General features: G+C 39.0%; 1 protein-coding gene across 4 annotated transcripts in view; it reads left to right on the forward strand.

Annotated features, from left to right (window-relative positions):
- The window catches only part of LOC144184404 (multiple epidermal growth factor-like domains protein 11), a 67,277-nt gene that overhangs the window by 24,179 nt on the left and 23,231 nt on the right, over positions 1-19,867 (forward strand). For all 4 annotated transcript variants that reach the window (XM_077710401.1, XM_077710403.1, XM_077710404.1 and 1 more), the window contains exons 6-10: positions 775-867; positions 16,404-16,650; positions 16,732-16,852; positions 17,444-17,580; positions 19,223-19,435. In XM_077710401.1, the coding sequence (XP_077566527.1) occupies positions 775-867; positions 16,404-16,650; positions 16,732-16,852; positions 17,444-17,580; positions 19,223-19,435 (811 nt within the window). The remainder of the gene's footprint in view (positions 1-774; positions 868-16,403; positions 16,651-16,731; positions 16,853-17,443; positions 17,581-19,222; positions 19,436-19,867) is intronic.

The following is a 19,867-nucleotide window of genomic DNA, read 5'->3' on the forward strand; positions in this document are numbered from 1 at the left end:
GAATTCTCAACATTTTAAATCTAACTTAATATTAATCCCCAATACGGACAATACACATTGCTGCTTGATATGTTACCCTTCATAGGGCACTCGTTTAACTTATTGTCTGCCCTCGATAGGGGTTTAACGTCTAGTGGTACGAAAACAAACAGGCCTACAAGTTTATATGAATTTGACATCTATCCTTGTCAATGATGGGCTAAAAGTTAAATTTTTTGAATGTGTACATATTACATTTGGAGTGTTTTATATTGGGTACTGTCACTCTAAATATAAATATGTGAGTTAAGGTGTCCCACACTATTGTAAAGCATAATTAAGGAAGCACTGCTTTAAAAATGTTCTTTACACCTTAGTAAAAAGGAAAATAAAGAAATGAATACATAAATATATATAATCTGTTGCTTGTGTGTTCTAGCTTTTTATCTAGCTTTAGTCCACATTACAAAACATGACTTTTCCAATCATTCTTTGCAACCGCTATTCTCATAAGAGTTGCGGGTGCAATGGATAATTAATGATATGCAAAGTTGTTTCGTTCAGAAATTCTTACCAGATGACTTGCTTTGGAAAATGAATGAATATATCTCAGCAGACTGAGACAAACAACGTAACCTTTCTGTTGTGCTGAAAGTAGATGTCTATATGAGAATTGTGCAAGGTGATATCGCAATATATCACAGATTTTCTTTTTAAAAACACATGTAGTCATTAAGTATTAATAGTCTTTTGTATTGCTTGTGTTTTTAACACATTTGCATATGTGTGTTGCAGCTCTATGCACAGAAGAATGTGTCCACGGCCGCTGTGTGTCCCCGGATACCTGCCAGTGTGAGCCAGGATGGGGTGGGCTGGACTGCTCTAGTGGTGAGTGCACCATCCTTCCTTACTCCCTCAGTCCCTATTAGTTACTAAGTTACTCATTTAAGCCAAAATGGCTTTACACCCTGCTAGTTTAGTACAATTTACGCCAGTGTACACCTATTGCAAAGCTACTTAGCTTTGTATCCTTTCTTCTTTGCAAACACAGCCAATGGAAAAGGTAAGTTCCTATGAATTCATATTCCTTTGCTGAAAGTGGAAGTGATCTGCTTGGTGAATCTAACATGGATGGATGAATGGCTTTGTTGATACATTGTTTAGAAATAATAGAGCTTTTGGAAAATGAAAAATAATTAAATGTAGTCCTTTAAATCTAAAATCAGCTAGGATGGGCTTCAGCATGCCCTTCTACTTTTTGATTTTATAGCAGTTTATTTTGAAGGTAACACGAGTAGATCTTAAATGAAATTTGCTGTACAATCAGCTGAGTATAGAATGATTTACAGGATTGGCTTGATAACAGAGTTCAGTGCTGTATATCAGACATCCACCTATACTACATCAATGGAACAAACCATAACTTCTCAACCTAGCCTATGAAAACGTCCAATCCACCTCTCCCCAAACGTGGCTTCACGTGAACATTCAGTGATATGTTTTGTTTTATTAAAAAAACAAACCTAAATAAATAATCAGCAGGCTACAGTGCCAACTAGTGTACCGATGGTGTTTCTGCAAAAATACCCTACCATCGCAGAGCTAAAGTATAAACCCACACAACACGTTCTCAATATACACAACAATAAATCAAGTTGTCAGAGTAAAGAATGGGAAATTGTATCACTACTGTTAGTGTATGGATCTATGAATTTTCATTAGCAAGAAAGCCATTCCCTGATTAGCAGATGTGTGTAAATCACCTGCTCCTGCGTCATTGCAGCAGACACACAGTTCACCACCAGCACACACACACACACACACACGGGTGAGGCTGCAACAAGGTAGTGCATGAGGCTTTAGTCGCCTCTCGCCGCCCCCTCCGGAGACTATTGGTCCACTCTTGGTTGGTTAGATGTGCAGTGCAGTGTGGCGGCGCTGGGCTAATACAACTTATTAAAAGACTTGAGCATTGAGACAGGCATTATTCATAACTGTGAATTTCCATCGCAGGCGCCATTCCAGACTTTTCATTTAGAAGCTTTCATCTGTCGAAAATACCGAATGTCTGCCAAATCTCAAATTAAATTTGCCCTCTTTTTTTGTAGTGTAAATGGCCTCTCTTGCTTTTTCTGCATACTTTTAACTTTTCTATATAAAGCGTATGAACATTAACAGCCTTCAAGTACAAGTGAACGGCTCTAAGAGGCAACAAAGAACACATTGACATCTGTATGTAGCGGCTATACACCTCCGTTGTGTTTATTTTGTTGTTGCATTATATGTCAAGAGAGGCATTTGACCTGGTATAAAAGCCTGCGCCGTGATTTGATTCCTGGAAATAGGGCACAATGTGTGGTGGTCACATAATGTGTGAATGTGATTAAAACGCATGTCACCCAAGCTTGGAGAGAAAGGGAGATGCTTAGCGGCTCAAAGCCAAAGTGAGAGCCTTCCAGCCGGTAACTTGGCTGCCACTTAAAGGCTTGGGACTGGTTTGTGGAGCAGCACCTGGCAGGAAGCTGTTGCGTGTGTTTTTCAGGTGCAGAGAGGAACGTCTCTGACTGTTTTCAGGGCGAGCAAAGGGAAGGCGATAAACTTTGAGAGATTCGCAAAGTCGTCTTGTGGCTGTTTTTTTTTCTTTCCCGCCTACTGGGATCCTCCTGCCGATGCCGGAAAATATTTATCCTCTCCCTGGTCTTGAAGCAAAAGTCCCACTGGGACCAGAGATGCACTGTGACCTGTATGGAGTCATAGGAGGGCTCGTGTTCAAGGACACTGTGGCTAAGATAAAAGCTGTGTGGATGGGGAAAACAGAGTTTTCTTGTCGCCTGTCAAAAATTGGAGTTTAGTTTTGAATTCTCTTGAGGAATGAATGAATGTTTAATTGTTGTTGCTGCTTTGCGTGTTGTGTTTGTGCTCTTGTACATCTTTTTTTTAATGCGTTCCACCTCTCCGTTTCCCAGTGCAGAACATTAATATTCATTTTTGTGTTTTGATATATAAATTGATAAGTTTTATACTTTTCATGGCTTTGCTCTCTTCTATTTTTATGCTAAAATGTTGTTTTATCGTGTGTTGCTCATCGACAGTGTTCCATTTAAAATTTTAACTGTTGAGGTGGAAAAATGCTTCCAAACAACATTGGAATGAATACTAAACATGACAAGAGTTCAGAAATGCTAATTGATTTTTATTTTTAAAGCTATAGTTATCTAAAAAACTTATTCTAACAGATTCTAACAGACCATTTTTCCATGTTTAGTTTGACGTATGGTCGTTCTTGGTTTCTGTAAAAATAATGCCCTCCCAAAAGTGTGACTTATACTCCACTTTTTTTCTTCGTTGTATGCCGTTTGGCTGGTGCGACTTATACTCCGGTACGACCTATGGTCTGAAAAATACACTAGATGTGAATAGCAGAAAGGTTGTGCCTCATTGTGTAGTACATTACAAATAATGGCATCAACTTGTTGACCTATTACTACAAAGACAGACTGAATCCATCCAGCGAGTATGTATTTCAAAAAGACTCCTGCGAGGATTCCCTCCGGCCGCCGTCAACAACATTTACACATTATTCTCAGAAGTGCATGTAAGCCAGATGGTTCTCCTCCTCTCCCACAGCAGCAGGACATTGACATGCATCAGCGTCAAAGACCTCCGCAATGCAAATAGCTTCATCCAGGCGTGACATGCGTGCACCCAAAGACACTTGTCAAATTGCTTTCTTTTAGCACACATACACACTATCTAAAAAGGCTTGTACCAAGGAAAAGGTACATAAGTTCTGCAATATATTTTAATACAAAAATCTGGATTTCCGGAGGTGATAATATACCCCTCGTTGTTAAATAATATGTTAGAAAAACCACTTTTCTCCATACCCATTACTGCTATATTAAACCATTGTTGAATCCACATTTCTCAAACCATATGTTTAAGTCGTTTATCTACCCTGTAATTCATTGACGACCAAACCAGGTTGTATTCACATGTATCTAATGTTGTTTTATTAATACCTATTGATCAGTTATATATCCAGGCGTCTCCAGCATATTTTAAAAGCCCTATATGTGATGGGTTTAATTAGAAATAACACTGACAAATCATTTATAATTAAACTAACCATTTCATCAAATTTCTGATATTCTCTGTGATTTAGCCATCTTTTTAATTTGTTATTAGTGTCTGAATTTCATACTTGGGTCTTTTTATGTTTTAAAAGTAATGGCCAGTGAAAGTGTATTTAATGATGATTGCCACAAATAAAAATCTATTACATTTCTCATCAGACGAGCATGTAGAAGAGCCTTTTAATGACAACTATAACTATTTTATTTTCTGCCAGCTTGTTTGCCTTCTTCCTTTTCACATTAATTCCGTGGGAATAGTCATGAATCCACAGCACTTTGTTGTATAAATTATGATTGTGTTTAACTATAGCTAGTTATATAACTTGCGGGGGTGATGTATCTGTGTGATGCATGTCCATGTATCAATGCAACATACTAGTATATTCAAACATTAACCTTTAAAGTGATCAGTGAGATTTTGCATGCATTTTCCTGGTGAGTTAAAGCTGTTGTTACCGTAAATAGTTTTTTTTGGCCCGGCACGCACATTGACTTGCTTCTCTGCTCGGGAGAGTCTTGTGCCGTCCCATTAAACAGGATTTACAGCACCCACGAGCTCACTACTCCATTACCTTTGGGAGAAAGTCTAAACCGTGCGCATTTTCATACATGGGAGGGCGAGCGTAGCATTTACGCTGTGGCCATGGTCATTGGGATCAAATAATTTAGAGGCAACCCATTGTGATTGCTGTTATCTCACTGATGTTTGTCATTATCCAGTAAGAGTGCGTCTGAGAGTCCGTCCGCATAGATGGTCTGATTTAAGGACATTAAAAAGCCTTATCTGTTGTCCTTAAGAGAAGGTCAGCGCGGTTAAAATAGCAGAAATGCCATGATAACAGTTTAGAGAGACAGAATGTCTCCGGAATACTAATGCAGAACAAAGCTCATTTTGCAGGCTCTATGTCATGCTGGGTTTCAGTCTCTTGCCATTTTTCGGTCTCAACAGACACTATGTATTGTTTTGGATGAGCCGTTTACACTAAGCTATTTGTGTGTGTGTGTGTGTGTGTGTGTGTGTGTGTGTGTGTGTGTGTGTGTGCACGTGCGGTAACTTGCAATGTTGTTTATATGCTTGTCAGTCTTGTCTTGCTCCTGCATCGACTCCTCTTCTGAGTCCTCAATGTCCTCGTGTCTTTACCTTCAGACTCTTTACATTAAAATGTCGTCTTCTTCTAATTCGGCGGTATATAACCTTTCCCACAGATGGGCAGAGTGTAACCAATGAGGTTTCTTTCTGAGGGTTTAAGTACTGTGACAAACATACACAAGGATGATGGCAGAAATGTTTAAAATGAGGTCCATAATTGCTAAAGGAGGGAATGTAATTTTCTTTCACTGTTTGGATTTGTCAAAGTGCTCTCAGGCACTCAATTTTAAATTGTGACCAATGTGGTCAATATTTCTGTGTAAACAATGAACCGGAAAAGTTGCGTGCCCTCTCGGTTCCTATTTCTATTATTCTTCTGTTTTTTGCTTCATAGTAAAACAGGAAAATCTCATAATTCTGTCAATTTTCTTGGTGATGATTTAGGTTTTACAATGGATATCTCATTCAATGTCACTGGCAGTGATAGTTCACAAATCAAAATGAACTGTGATACTTAGGATTGAATGGTCATGCTTTAGCACTACTGACGGCAATAGACGTCAAATTAGATTGGACTGTTAATTTAGGAAATAATGTTAAAGCCCAATAGAACACTAGAGAAATTGTTGAGCTGTTTTATTTTTTTATTTTTAAGTGGTAATATGTCAGTCACAGTTTTTTTTATCAACTTTATTCACTACAAAGGGGTGAGCAAAAATCTAAAAATGAATAAGTGTGTTCTTTTATCATTTTCAAGTAGACTGCGCAAAGCAATGTATATTTTTTATTTATTTTTTGCAATAGCATAGGATACAATTAAGGCCATTCAAAATATAGTTGAACTCTGTGGCAGTATTTTCAGTAAAAAAATATGCACAATGCACAAAAGCCTTCAGAAGAGTTTGGCTTGTTGATTCAATTCTGTTCTACACAGAGAAAAGCACACATATACAAATAGGTCAAACCCAGGGAAAGCAGAAAGTAAGTATTTGGTTTTGTACATTTGTTTGTCTTTATGTGCCCAAGATGACTCAAGAACGAAAGAGAGATTTTTTTTAATCAAACTTGCAGCATATGTTTGAAAAACGGAATGAAAGTGCTGATTAAATTTTGGGGTCTGTAGGCCAAAGGTCACAGGTCTGAAAAGTCATTTTGCAATAACTTGATAACGGATTAGCCTATTTAACTCAAATATGCAGGTTAAACGATATAATGACAGCGAGGATCAAGGGTCTTAGAGGTCATGAATAGGTTTGAATTGCTTTGAATTTGGTTGCCGAGTCAGAAATCTGCTCTCTTCGTGCTCCTATATAGTGAGTTTTGGTTGTTTTGTGTGTGTGTGTTCTGCAATTGGCTGGGGTTCAGCTCGGGGTGTGACCTGTTTTCAACTCTAAAGACTCCAGTTCACTTGTGACGCCATTGAGAGTGACTGGCTTAGAATTTGAATGGATGGTCGTCTTTCCTAAGGTCTTGTATTTAAAAAAAAATCAGATAGCACTATCTCCATTGATGTCACTGAAAGAGTTACCTTGACATATAGTAAGAAACAGGATGATTTTTGATTTTTCCAGATTTTGCATTTCTCAACATGGAATTTCTGAGACGACATTTTTCCCTTTGAGGGCTTTAGTAACTTGAATATTTTCTATATTAAGACATTTGTAAGTAGAGGTACCACAGATTTCCCATCTAACGACAAAAACATTCACAAAGGACATCCTATGTATTCAATCTATTGATGAATTTTGAATGCAGCTTGAGGTGTAATGTCAAAATGAATGCTATCTGGATGAGAACAAATAACTTGCAACGTCTGGTGCAATGTATTATTTATGTAAAATCTCTGTCAGGTTATGAGAGGCTTAGAAACCCCACACCACCCCCATTATTTTTTAGCTTTTTGGCATCTTCTTCTCCTCTTGTGTGCACATCAGGGTGACCTTGCTTTATTCTAGGTTTGGGGGAGTATTAGCAGTCCCTCTGGAATCCTGTGGTGCCCCTGCAATCTCCTGATGTTTAACCCTGCACTTCATCGCAGTGGTGCAGTGATTACAGGCCATCCTGAGGAACATCGATTGTCCCACTCCTCCTAGGCAAGCCCCACACAATGCTGACGAATGAACTCGTGGCCCTGCCAAGTCCAATTAACTGTCAGTGCTGCATCGACGGGCCCCTCCGTTTGTTGAGAGTGAAGAAAAACAAACTTTTAATCAAATTTTCCTCCAGCCCCCCCAGGGTATTTGGGCTGGTATTTTGCATTCTGCGGCGCTCTCACGCCGCCTGCATCCCTGCCGCCCTCTCCAGAGGTTTCCTTGCATGTTGTGGGCCCGAGATAGCGCACCACGCTGCACTTTTTCCTCCCTCGGTTGTCCCCGACTGGTAAATCAGCCGCCGTTTAAATGGTATACTGCCTCAGAGTAGGCTAACAAAAGACTGAATGTATTAATTCGCATTTGCATTACTTAACATATGATACAGTGCTTGGCTCTGCAACACAAATTGCTTTGCGCATTGTTTAACTTGGGTGGGAGTTTACAGCATTTCCCATTGAGCACAGAGTGCGTGTCATTGTTTTGAATAGCAATAAGACAGTTGACTGATCAATGAAAGCCAGGCTACAACCCTGCAAAAAAATGTTCCAAAGTATCAACCTAACTGCAAATCTCCTCTGTTAATTCTTCCAAGGTCGAGATAAACAACTGTGCTCTGCTGGCCCTTGATTAGAGTAATGCGGACATTACAAGTCCCCCAATTCAATTAAATTGTTTGTTTTTGCTACACGGGGACAATTACAAAGACAATCTACAATCTACTTCGGCCATTCCCATTCTAGTTAGCAAATATTGACAAAGGATAGACTTGGTAAAGAGGTTCAAATAGACAAAAGTATTGGACCAACATCCCATTACTCCCAAAATATAAGTATGGTCCTCAACTTCAGCAGGTTCCATACTATGAGAAGATTTTGAATTCTATGAGAATTTCATGAACGTTTGTAATGATTTGAGGCAGTCTGGCTCTTACTCCAAAAACATTGAGATCATTATTTTCTTGCTTCCATTGCAATAGATATCCCTTCCATTTTCCCAAAGATATTGGAGGTCTGTCGTCACTGATACTGAAAATGATCGTTCCCCCTGCCATCCTTCACGGTAATTCAGGTGGTTGTACATGGATGGTGGCCAAAGTTAGAAAACAGCAAGGCGACTGTGCTGATTTGCCATGTGCTTTGTGAGCAAATGCAATCAAGGGAAACTTTTCATGGTGTGACATTGTCCATGTGCTGACATTGCAGTTCAGCTCAAAAGAACAATTCCCCGTCTGAGGTGTTTAAATTGAAATGGCCGTACCTTGTAATTCGCTTGCTTTTGTCCCGAGCAAATTGTTTAAAAGATCGAATGACAAAATTACACCCCAGCCAGACACGGCACAAATAGAGGTTTTAGGTCTATGGAGCAATATCAACAGCACTCGCAACAGGACTCCCCAACAAGATTTCACGTGCATTGGGCTTCTTACATCGCCTCCTTGTTGAGTTTAATCAAAAGTGAGCAGTGATTACACGTATTGGTGTTTTTTTTTTAGTATTTTATACACTCTTCCTTCAATGCTAGTAATCAATCACAGTTGAAAGCTCACGCTGACAGAAGCTAGAGGAACCTTACGCCTTTTTCCCAGACGACTCCATTCATTTGTTTGAGGCCTCTTTAATGTAACTACAGCATGTTTTCAATCTCTCTCTCTCCTGCGTACACACACTCACACACACACACACACGTAGCTCTCCATGGGTTTACTTGGCTTTGCCTGTGAGCCTGGAAGAAGAATTATTCATGTGCCGCATGAGTTTCAGAAATGAGGAAGAACAGCGAGACTTTCAGAGGCAGCAGTTCATTCGACACAAACGCCAGAATTTCCTTAGCGTGTTCTTTTTTTTTTGGGTGAAGCGTATTCTCAAAAGAATCAATTTTTATCATCGAGAGAAGATTGTTTAAAAAAAGGGGCAACAATCTGATATTTTCCCCTTTCTGTTCTTTTTGTACCTGCTACTATCTATCCATATTTTTGTCACATTAACTATTCTTTGTATTTTACGGGTGCTTGTTAGAACAAATTGGACGATCACAGGTTGTTATTATTATTATTACCATTATTTATTTATTTTTACGGACAGCGTGTGCCTTAAAATGTTCTAGAACAATTTATACTTTTTTGTACAGCCGACAATATCAGTTTATGGATGCCAGCTAATCATCCTTATGGTATCACTTTTCTCACACAATGTACTGATATACTATAATTTGGCACTGGAGGTGCCTGGGCATGAAGAACTCTAGCCCAAAATGGATGGCTTTATAATGATCATTTGCACAATGTGATATCATTAAAAAGCAATTATGCAGTAATTTCTGTGAACCCGTGTTTCTGTGTTGCTTAGTTCATTTAGTCGCTATCGGGGCACTCCAGCAAATAAGAGGGCACATTGCATATATACGTTTATTGGTTTGGGTGCAAACAACATAAAACATACAGTTTGCTTACATAATGCCACTGACCTGAATTTGCCTTCCAGCAATAATTGCAATAACAACTACTAGTTTCTCAGTATAGATATTAATTTATTAACCAACCTATTTGTGCTCAACCATGACTGGAATGAGCACAAATGATGGATTTGTGCTTTCTTATGTTAGCAAGGCATTTTCTATTAAAGAGAAATTGATGTTTAGGGTGCTGCGGCTATTATATCATTAATTTCTTTTAATTGTGTGTCTTGAACAGAAAACACAGATTTTTTCTTTTTCTTTTTGCTATGGAGTCATTAATATCATATTTGAACCAAAGTTACTATGGGAATCCTTCTTTTGTCATCTGGACATATGCAAATACTCAAAAAATGTGAGCCAAAAACTATTGAGGATAATTTTAATGCTTTATAGGTCAAGTGACTATTTCTTTAGTATATTTTGCATGTATAAATACAATTTATATTGCAATAAAATGTTGAAAAAATTCAAAATAGATGCAAATTATGGCTTTCGGTGATTAGAAAACAACAGATGTGCAATTTGTCTGAAGAGAGAGAACTAGCTTTCAATGCCATTGACGGGGCTAGACGTCAAATCCATTTTGAGTGGCAAAGGTTGGCAGTAAATGAACATTGCCAGCCCTCCCAGTCAAAACAGCACCATCAATGTGTAGCTGTACAAATGAAAAAAATTGAAGAAAAGGATGATGAATGACATATGTTTAGGAATGAAGTAGGCCACATGGATTCATAAAACTCAAATTAGACCATCTGTGGTGGACAATTAGACTTTTTTTTCTTTTTATCATCTAAATTGTTAATAACGATTCTTTGTTTCAAATTTATGTCGACGATGCGTTTTCAATTTCACTCAACAAACACTTAAATGAAAGATATGAAGAGCAGTTTGGATCATTTTAAGTGCTTTCTAGGGAAATTGGCCAAAAACAGGACTGAAATAAAAGTGGTTTAACCATTACATACCCACATTTTCAGCAGATAATTTGTAATAGCTGTTTTACTACTATTATCCATGTGGGTATAAAATAATAGCACAAAAAAACACTATAATTTGCTGCACATTCTTTGACTTTCTCTGATGGAGACCGTCTATTTGTGAGGTTTGACCGAGCCCCTTCTCATTGACCGCCTATGCCCCGTGGTACAATTGGTTCTGTGCTAATTAGAATTGATAATTGAAAAAAGGAAATCAATATTTGTAAATTGGGAGTGCTACAAGTTGGTTTTATCAGGTTGACATTGTTTTTTTTCTTTTTGAATGGTGTGCTGTCTAGCAAAAATGTGACATTGTATTTGAGTAGAACTGAAGATAAAAGAGAAGATCCAAAATGTTGTCTCAAATATTCCACAAAGGGCCACACTGGGTGAAGGTTTTTGTTCCAACTGATCCAGCACTGATTAAACAAGCTTAGAGAGACTAGACTTGGATTGTTTGGCCATTTTGAACTGGCTGGAACTGGCAGGGAACAGGGCCAGAAGTTGACCTAGGGGAAGATACATGGATGGCGTGGGGGAAAGAGAACATGAAAGTGGCTGGTGTAAGGAAGGATGATGCAACGGAAAACCTGATTGGCTTTGGTGACCACCCACGAACAAGCCAAAAGTCTAGTAGAAGTAGTACAAGATGTATTGCAGGAACTGGAAAGTTTTTAATAAGGCACTAATAGAAAGTGTGATGGTCATTTTAACAATATGATGACCCACCAGCTTTTATGGGTTATGTGAGGTTGTTTAGAATAAGGGCTTACTTTAATATAGGGGAGTGTCTTTTTTACACTCTGCTTGTGGTGCAACAAAAACAACATGAATGTTTTTATTTGAAATACCATAAAGTTGTTTGGAATTAAGTCTGCAAAGATGCTGTCTGCTCATAATCAGCAGTCCTATTGACCTGGCTTCGGATGTAGCGCGGAGACGCCAGTAAGCCTTGCATCGATTCGCACCTCGCATACTGAATAGAACTCGGTACAATTGATCAGTTCCACTTTGCGAGACTGGCAAGCTCAAATGTTTCTTTTTTTTTCCCCCTAGACTTTTTAAATAAGTTGAGTTATTTGGTCATCACTTTTAACAATCCAGGTAACAAAATGTCACGTCTCGCTTCAACACGACCACCTGCAAGTAGCTATCAAGGCGGTAAAACGCGCGCTCGGACTAAACCGTGGCCGCAATTTGTGTTCGGCACGTCTCCTCCTTCTGTTGTTAACTGGGCCCTGTGCTCATTTGTCCTCAGGAGGGACAAAAATGCAGAAGGCCTAAGCGAAGATGAATTAAGGTGGCACAGATAGCACGCCCAAGCTGTAGAAAGCTGCTTTTTCAATCTAGCAGAACCACCCCGATGACTATTGGCAGCTTTTTCTGCATGCTTTCAAAATACATTTGTCAGGCTAACAGTGTCCACGCTGTGTTCTTCTTTTGTTTACCCGTGGTGCCGCCGGTCCAAACCTTGAATGACTGATTTGTAATCCTCGCTCACATTTCAATTCCTCATGCTCGACAGAAGCTGCATACGATCCAACATTTGCATGGACGAATAAATGCTTTTTCAGTTTGGAAAATTAAAATGGCACCTTTTTTTGTTTTTGTCCGTTTTTTTTTTTTTTTTTTTTTACCAAATCCCCAAAGCAACCTTTACGCCAAGTCAGGTGTTTCAACTGATATTAAGCTCTCATGAACACAAAGTTTAATTGTTGTTATTGTGGTGGTAATTGTAGTATATATGCTAGTGTCCACTTGGGAAAGATCTATATAAAATAAAAGTCTCAGAACTCAATAAAAATCATTAGAGAAATTTCAAGTTTATTGAACCAAAAAAATACCCTCCTATACTTTGAATTTTGCAGTTTAATGATGTTAATTTTAAATTCCTGGCTCCTTTATTTTATCTTCTGGGCCACTCACCTGAATCAAAAGCTGTACGCATTTTCATAATTTCAAATGTTTTCTGTAGTAGTTTATTTTATGTTCCATTCAATTTACTAACACCAAATACATGCAAAGTGATTCTATATAAATAGAAGTGAAACAAAAACCAGTGACCTTTGCATAGATGAAAATGCATTTCCTCACTGCTTGATTCATATCGAGAAACGCATATCCTTGCTAAATTTACTTCCCCGTAGCTACTGATAATGGCCAATAAATGGTCACAGTAAAATAAAGCTGGTGCTCCGCTTTGATTTTCCATAGATGAATAAATAACTAAAACTAATCAAACATGCAACCGATACAATTTCAGCTACAGTATTATAGCTAGATTTTATGTAACAACAATAATCATCATTTTGCCCTGTCGTATCGGCTCTCCCGACAATTCACATTATTAGTCTACACCATTCATTTCTGTCGAAGAAATGTATTGAATGTCCCTGCATGGTTACAAATATCGCATTTTCGTGCATAAGCTGAATTGCAAGATTTGTGTCAGTGTTCCTGGAAAAAGATTATTTTACATTTTGGAAGCGACCAATAATTAGCTTTACTTGTCAAAGAGAAGTGTTGTACAAGGCCAAAACTAGTGGCCCATTTAACAGCAGTTATTTGTTCATGTAATAAAGTCAACCACATTAATTCCATTACTGTAGGACATTTTCTTGTAATTGCAGTTTTTTTCCCCTGTAGCTTGTCTTGTTATTTTTTTGAAACGCGTTGTTACATACCAAAATATCTAATTTTCTAATGCTTTTCTAAAATAGTTTTCTTTTTTCAATAACCATTGCAAAGAAAAAATACTAACAGCAAATCAACAATTACTCAGGATTTCAAAGTTCTTTGAGTACCTTTAAAGGTAGAAAAGTACTAACTTTAAAACCATTTCACTTTTAATATTGATGAGGGATCTCACTTTTTGGAACCAATAATGGTCGAAACTTTGCAGGTGCAGACTTTTCCAGATGTCCTCTTTTTAATGCGTTTGGCTCCTCCATTTTGTCTTCTTCTGACGACTTTAGTCACCTTATCCTAAAACGGCAATCAGTCGGCACTCAGGAGAACTTGTGAGCAGAGTCAGCTGCTGGAAGTTGTTTGTTCTTAATCCTCTTGGGTCCGGCCAGTCATCACGCCGACTCTTGAGCGCACTTCAAAGCTCGGCACCACGGCTGCCGTGGCTTTCTTAGCCCCTTCTTTGGACGTCACCTTGAAAAGTTTTCCACTGGCTGCTTCCTCACAATGCAATCTGTTTTGTTCCGGCCGGGAAGATTATACCCTGCACCTTGGGATTGTTCTTCTCCCCTGTATGTGAGGTTAGCCACATTCTCACTCTTAGACAATATGTGCTCTGAGAGTCTAAGTCGTTTTGTGTAAGCGTCCGCTCGTTATGTAGCCTGACCTGGGTCGGGGAAGTAATGGGTTAGATGGCGAGCCTCGCTACTTCAGATCTGCTGGGAGATGTGTTTTCTCCACTAAACAACCCTCTGTGGATGAATTGTCAAGTCACTCAATTTAGTACGTGCTCTTCAGAAAAGTACACAGCAAGTACGCTTTCTCAAAGAAAATGAGGTTTTCCTAGTGCCACCATCAGGGCCTACTTCATTGGTTGTCATTAATGGCGCTAAATGATTGCTGCCAGGCCCTCCAAGTCAAAATTTAGATTCATCGATTAAATGTATAGCGTTGTCAACTGGATTGAGACATGAGCATTGTTATGTTTCTATGGTGGCTTGCCATATTTGGGTAATATATTTAAAAAACACATGTAGTAACCCAAAAAAATCCCCCAAAATGTCATTGGGACAGGTGGTAGTGACACTATCAAACACTAATTCTATCAAAAATGATAAGGTAGACACAGACAAAGACAAGATGAAGGAGAGAGAGAGACATTGAAAGCAGCTGTTCCTTGATCGTAACCATCTGGAGTTACCACTGAAGATGATAGTAAAGCTTACCACATATATTATTCTTGTTTTTTATCCACTTTTTTTTGGCACACACGCTTCAACCAATACTCATTATTCATACTTTGAAAGGTTTTCTCTTGCAATGTCACCTGTCAATGTTGATGGGAGATTTTTTTGCCCAAAAGCTAAAAGCAAATAGCAAAATAGTACTATTTCATGTAAAGTTTCCTATATTTTTTTTCCTGATTGACATAAGTTACACATTTCAAAAACTAAATCAGGAAACAAGTTGCACAATTTTAGCCATAAGTGGAAAAGACTAGAAAGTGATACGTAAGAGAACATTGCATTCCCTGCAATTAAAATCATTTGCTTCATTGATAATGTGCGAAAGAGCTCAATACTGACAGATAAAAATAGTTGGATGGATAAGTGCTTATTATTATTAAATAAATTAAACAGAAAACACATACCTCATGCATACTTTATGTAGTGAAGCAGCTTTAGTAGCCAAGCGACAAGCACCCTCTGGGTAGACCTGGATAGATCTGTAACGGCAGTGATCATCTTCGTGCTGAGTTCCTGGAAAAAAAACAAGCCTGGCTACAAACCATGAAATAGGCTTCATTGAGCTCCCACATTGGCGCATCACACCTCCGACAAAGCAAACATACAATGACGTTGGCCCCTGAGCCTGCAAGAAATCAATATGGAATATTCACCTAAAAGGCTGCAGAGAAGAGGACTCAAACTGTGGTTTTATGGGGAGCAATAGAGCTCCTGTTGATGGAGATATATCAAGCCGTAGCAATCACTTAAATTGGCACTCCACTCTCTCAAGAACAATTAGGATTGCAAGGCAGCCGACAACCTGCGCTCTGGGCCAATTGCGCTTCCCATAAAAAATGGCTGTTTATTTAACATTGAAGGATTAGCTCTTTGCTTGCAGTTTGTGGGATTATTGAGTGGCTCCCAACACACCTGTCACTTGTGCGTGCGCAAACGTGCTTGTTTTTACACCACTCCCTCAGGCCCCACTTGGTCATGTCATCACGCTATTTACTCCAGCACACGAGAAGCAGCAATTTTTTTTTTAATAGTGTCAATATAACAATGCAGCTGGGGCAGCCAAGAGAACGATTTGGGAAGATGAATGCTGTCTCTTTCACGTTAAGTCTGTGCACTTACTCCAAAGAAATGCAATCAGTTTAGCAAAGTTGGGATAAGTAGCACTTGACCATTATTATATGCATTTTCATCAATAGTGACTTTTATCATTAGTTTAGTATTCACATTCAGTGGTGGTTTGGAATGACTTCAGATTCTAGGGCCATCCTCTGTTGAAGTTTTAATCAATGGATACAATATTGGTTTTCTATCTATAGTGTGATAAATACTACACTGATAAGTCTATCCACAATATGCTCAATAAATTTTCACAAAGTCCACTGATATTGGAATAGAAAGCCGTCCTGGCTCAGGCTTTGTTCTGGCCTCAACTGGGACAAAAAAAGAACTTGTAACTAGTGGAGCACAACTGAATAGTAATTAATGTGTTTCCCAAAGGAATGTATTTCACCATTGTCCAAAAGACAATGTGGTCTAAATTGTATGTACTAATTTAAATATATATATGATATATTTGCAGTAGCTACTCTCTAAACAACTAAGAATAAGACTGACAGAAGGTGGGATGTATAATGAATACTTGTCAGCAGATGTTGCAGAGTCTGTGAACCTCACTCAATTAAAAGTCGCTGCAATATCATTTGTTTACGAGTAAGTCCAACACCGCTAATGTGTGTCTTCAGGTTGCGAGAGCGATTTCTGGGGACCTCATTGCAGCAATCGGTGCCAGTGTCAAAATGAGGCCAAGTGCAACCCCATCACGGGGGCATGCGTCTGCACCGATGGCTACCAAGGATGGCGCTGCGAGGAGCTCTGTGAACCCGGTTACTATGGTAAAGCTTGCCAAATGCCGTGCCAATGTCTCAATGGAGCCACCTGTGACCACGAAACTGGAGAGTGCATCTGCGTGGCGGGCTACACTGGTGCCTTGTGAGTAGCCATTTTTCAAAGTGTCTGCTTTTATTTTCTGCCACCTGAGATGAAATCTGTCATCCATTTGTGCAATGGCAGCTGTGGAGAACGCTGTCCCTATGGAAGTCATGGACCCCAGTGTGAGCAAGGGTGTCCCTGTCAGAATGGAGGCATGTGCCACCACATCAACGGGGATTGTTCCTGCCAGGCAGGATGGACGGTAGGCTCTCTATTAATGGAAAACTCTTATTTGATGCTGTAATCATGTGATTTCTTGTGTGATATTTCTGTGCTTCAGTCTGCTTTTAGTACTTTTTCATGTAAATTGTACACAAGTTATATTATGAGGACTAATCCTGCAGATGCAGGTTTTTAAATCACACTGCTCCTTGAAAAAGGTCAACCCATTCTATTAGTGTTTGAGGTACTATGTGATCCAAAAATGTACTTGCAAGTGGAGGGGAAGTCCTCACCTCTTCTAAAACTAAGTTAGTTTATTCTTTGTTTCATAATGCCTCATATCGTGTGTGTGTGTGTCAGCCTTGGAACCTTGAAATGTGGCTTCTTTGCCAATTATTTCTGGCAAGGTATATAGAAAACCTATTACAGTTCATATAGAGTCAGACAAAATCCATCAAAAAGTTTTGCATATACACAGCATTACATTTCTACAAAGTGGTAAGTAGAGGTAACTTAATGATGGTGTAGAAATATACATTCGCCTGACATTTTCAGCAACAGGATATCAAGTAGAAAATGAATGAGTATCTTTGAGGGATTGATCATTTTCTGTCTTTTTTTCCCCTCCTAGGGTTCTGTTTGTGGCCAGCCGTGCCCCCTCGGCAAGTACGGCATCAACTGTAGTAAAGACTGCTCCTGCCGCAACGGCGGCATGTGTGATCATATCACGGGCCAATGCCAGTGTGCGGCCGGCTTCAGCGGGCGCAGGTACCACCACCGTGTCATTTCTGAGCAGCTTGCCATTGAATTGAATTGAATTCTATTGTCATTATACAAGTATAATGCGATTTAAAGCTTTGGCCACATAGTGCACAAATAACAACAGACCCGATTTCCGTATGGGTCAGATAAACGGACGGTGTATTGATATTCCGTTGCAAGAGGAGACAGTTTCATGCTGACAATTACACAACTTGTAAAGTCCCCTGCTGAACTCTTCTCTTTGATTTTCTAATGAGGCACCAACCTGTTATTTTAGGAGAGAAAGGGAACGCTTGAATAAGTCCATTCTCAAGTGAAATAAGTTGTTATATAAAAAGTCCATTATTCCATTTCAAGGTGAGTGGGGAGATTCCAATGGTATTGTAAATGTTTAATGAATCTGGTAATTCATACTGACCAGCCAGGTTTTCATGTCCGCAGCCTTCATCTTGCTCCACTCCCAGCTTGTCCATTGATCTCACGGTGGGCTACATGCTGTTTGGGCTCTGGTCATTAATTATAAGTAATGGGTTTTTATTAAACTCTCATTGAAATCCACATATCTCTTTAGTTCTCTTCGCCTGCTGGAGACGTCCAGAGAAACTCTGCTTTATTACTTCAGTTCACGCAATCGTCTCGCCAATGGAAACTTTGACAAGCGCTTTGCTTGACCTTATTAGTAGTATCAAATATATATTTTTTGCCATTATTTCTATTCATTTTGTCAACCGGGAGCAAATTAACCTACGTGAAATATTCTGACCCAGCCTACCATGAAAAGACATACTGCGACGATGCAAGACATTTAGTCTTAAATGCATATCATAAGTAGTTTGGAAGTCTTAATCGTCTAGTTGTAAGCACATTCCAAGTCAACTCCTCTTAGCAAGTATCAAATCAAGTTAACAATCCTTGATCAGTTAGAGTTTTATTGTTGTTACTTTGTCCTCTCAACTAGAGCTGAATCAAGGGCAAAAGTGGATGCAAAAAACAAAACAAAAGAGTTCTGGATTTTTTTTTGTTTGGCATTTAAATCCACTTCTACTTGGCTGTTACATTTACTTCTCATGTTAAAATCTGTCCATGTTTGGCAGTCATTGTTAAAAAATCCAGCCCCTGTTGAAACATTAAAGTGTTGCTCACTTACTGCAGGGAGTTGCTTTGGACCATTTATTCCCTAAAATATGAACGTTTCTGTGTTTTAAATGTGCAAATACAAAACAACTGATTTTAACTACAAACTAAACTTTATAAAAATAAAAAAAAACAACCGCATCAGGCGAGAGGTTTAATTCCCCATTTGTTTGTTTTAAAGCACTCTACCAAATGTGATTACTGGAGTCATAAAGCAGACATTTTCTTGAAATTAGGATCCATAAAAATGAGTTCATATTTTGGGTTTTCAGAATATATGCACATGAGATATTATGGTAATGTATTATATTTTTTTTGGAACTTTGGGACCGAGGGGAAAAAGCAATTTCCTGCTTTGTGTATTAAGCTAAAAATATTTTTTGCCAACACCTGGGATTTCAGTTTGTAGGCTTATCGCCATTGCTCCTCTGAAAGCATCATAATTTCACAAAGCATCTTCAAAACATCAATAGTTAGTTAATGCCTTTTAAAGCAGGATTCTGGTTTTGCACAGGTGCCAGGACGACTGTCCTGTGGGCACATACGGCCCACAGTGTAACCACAAGTGCGAGTGCCACAATGGAGCCAAATGCCACCACATTAATGGCGCCTGTTTGTGTGAAACTGGCTTTAAAGGGCCAAACTGCCAGGAGAGATTCTGTCCCATGGGCCTGTATGGTCTTATCTGTGACAAGTACTGCCCCTGTAATGCCACCAACACTGTGAGGTAAGTGAATGGCCTTCCAAAAATTTGAATTCAACCATATAATTAGCTTTGAAGCTCTGCTTATTCAGAAGTCTTAACACTTCTTGCCCGTGTCATTTAGTTTGCATTTCAGTGTGACCTTCACTTCATTCATAATTTCTCAGCATTCATAGTTAATATGCCCCGCTTCTGGCTGCGTAAAAGTCACCACAGAGTCCACAGAGTGAAGGAGAAAGGAGACAGCTCTTTTAAAATCAGCGCACATGTACACACGCTGCTGATGGTCAATCTGATATTGTTTGCCAGTACAAGGAATTGTAAAGATGTTTTTGATTTTACGATTTGGCACGCCGCTTTTCCTGCCTGTCACAGGCATTACTATTATGTGGTGAGCAGCTTGGCAGATACCTGATAACAGTTTTTTTTTACACTTGCTTCAAGCATTTTGGTGAC

The sequence above is a fragment of the Stigmatopora nigra genome, chromosome 2 (genome assembly GCF_051989575.1).
Source record: "Stigmatopora nigra isolate UIUO_SnigA chromosome 2, RoL_Snig_1.1, whole genome shotgun sequence".
NCBI classification, from domain to species: Eukaryota; Metazoa; Chordata; class Actinopteri; order Syngnathiformes; family Syngnathidae; genus Stigmatopora; species Stigmatopora nigra.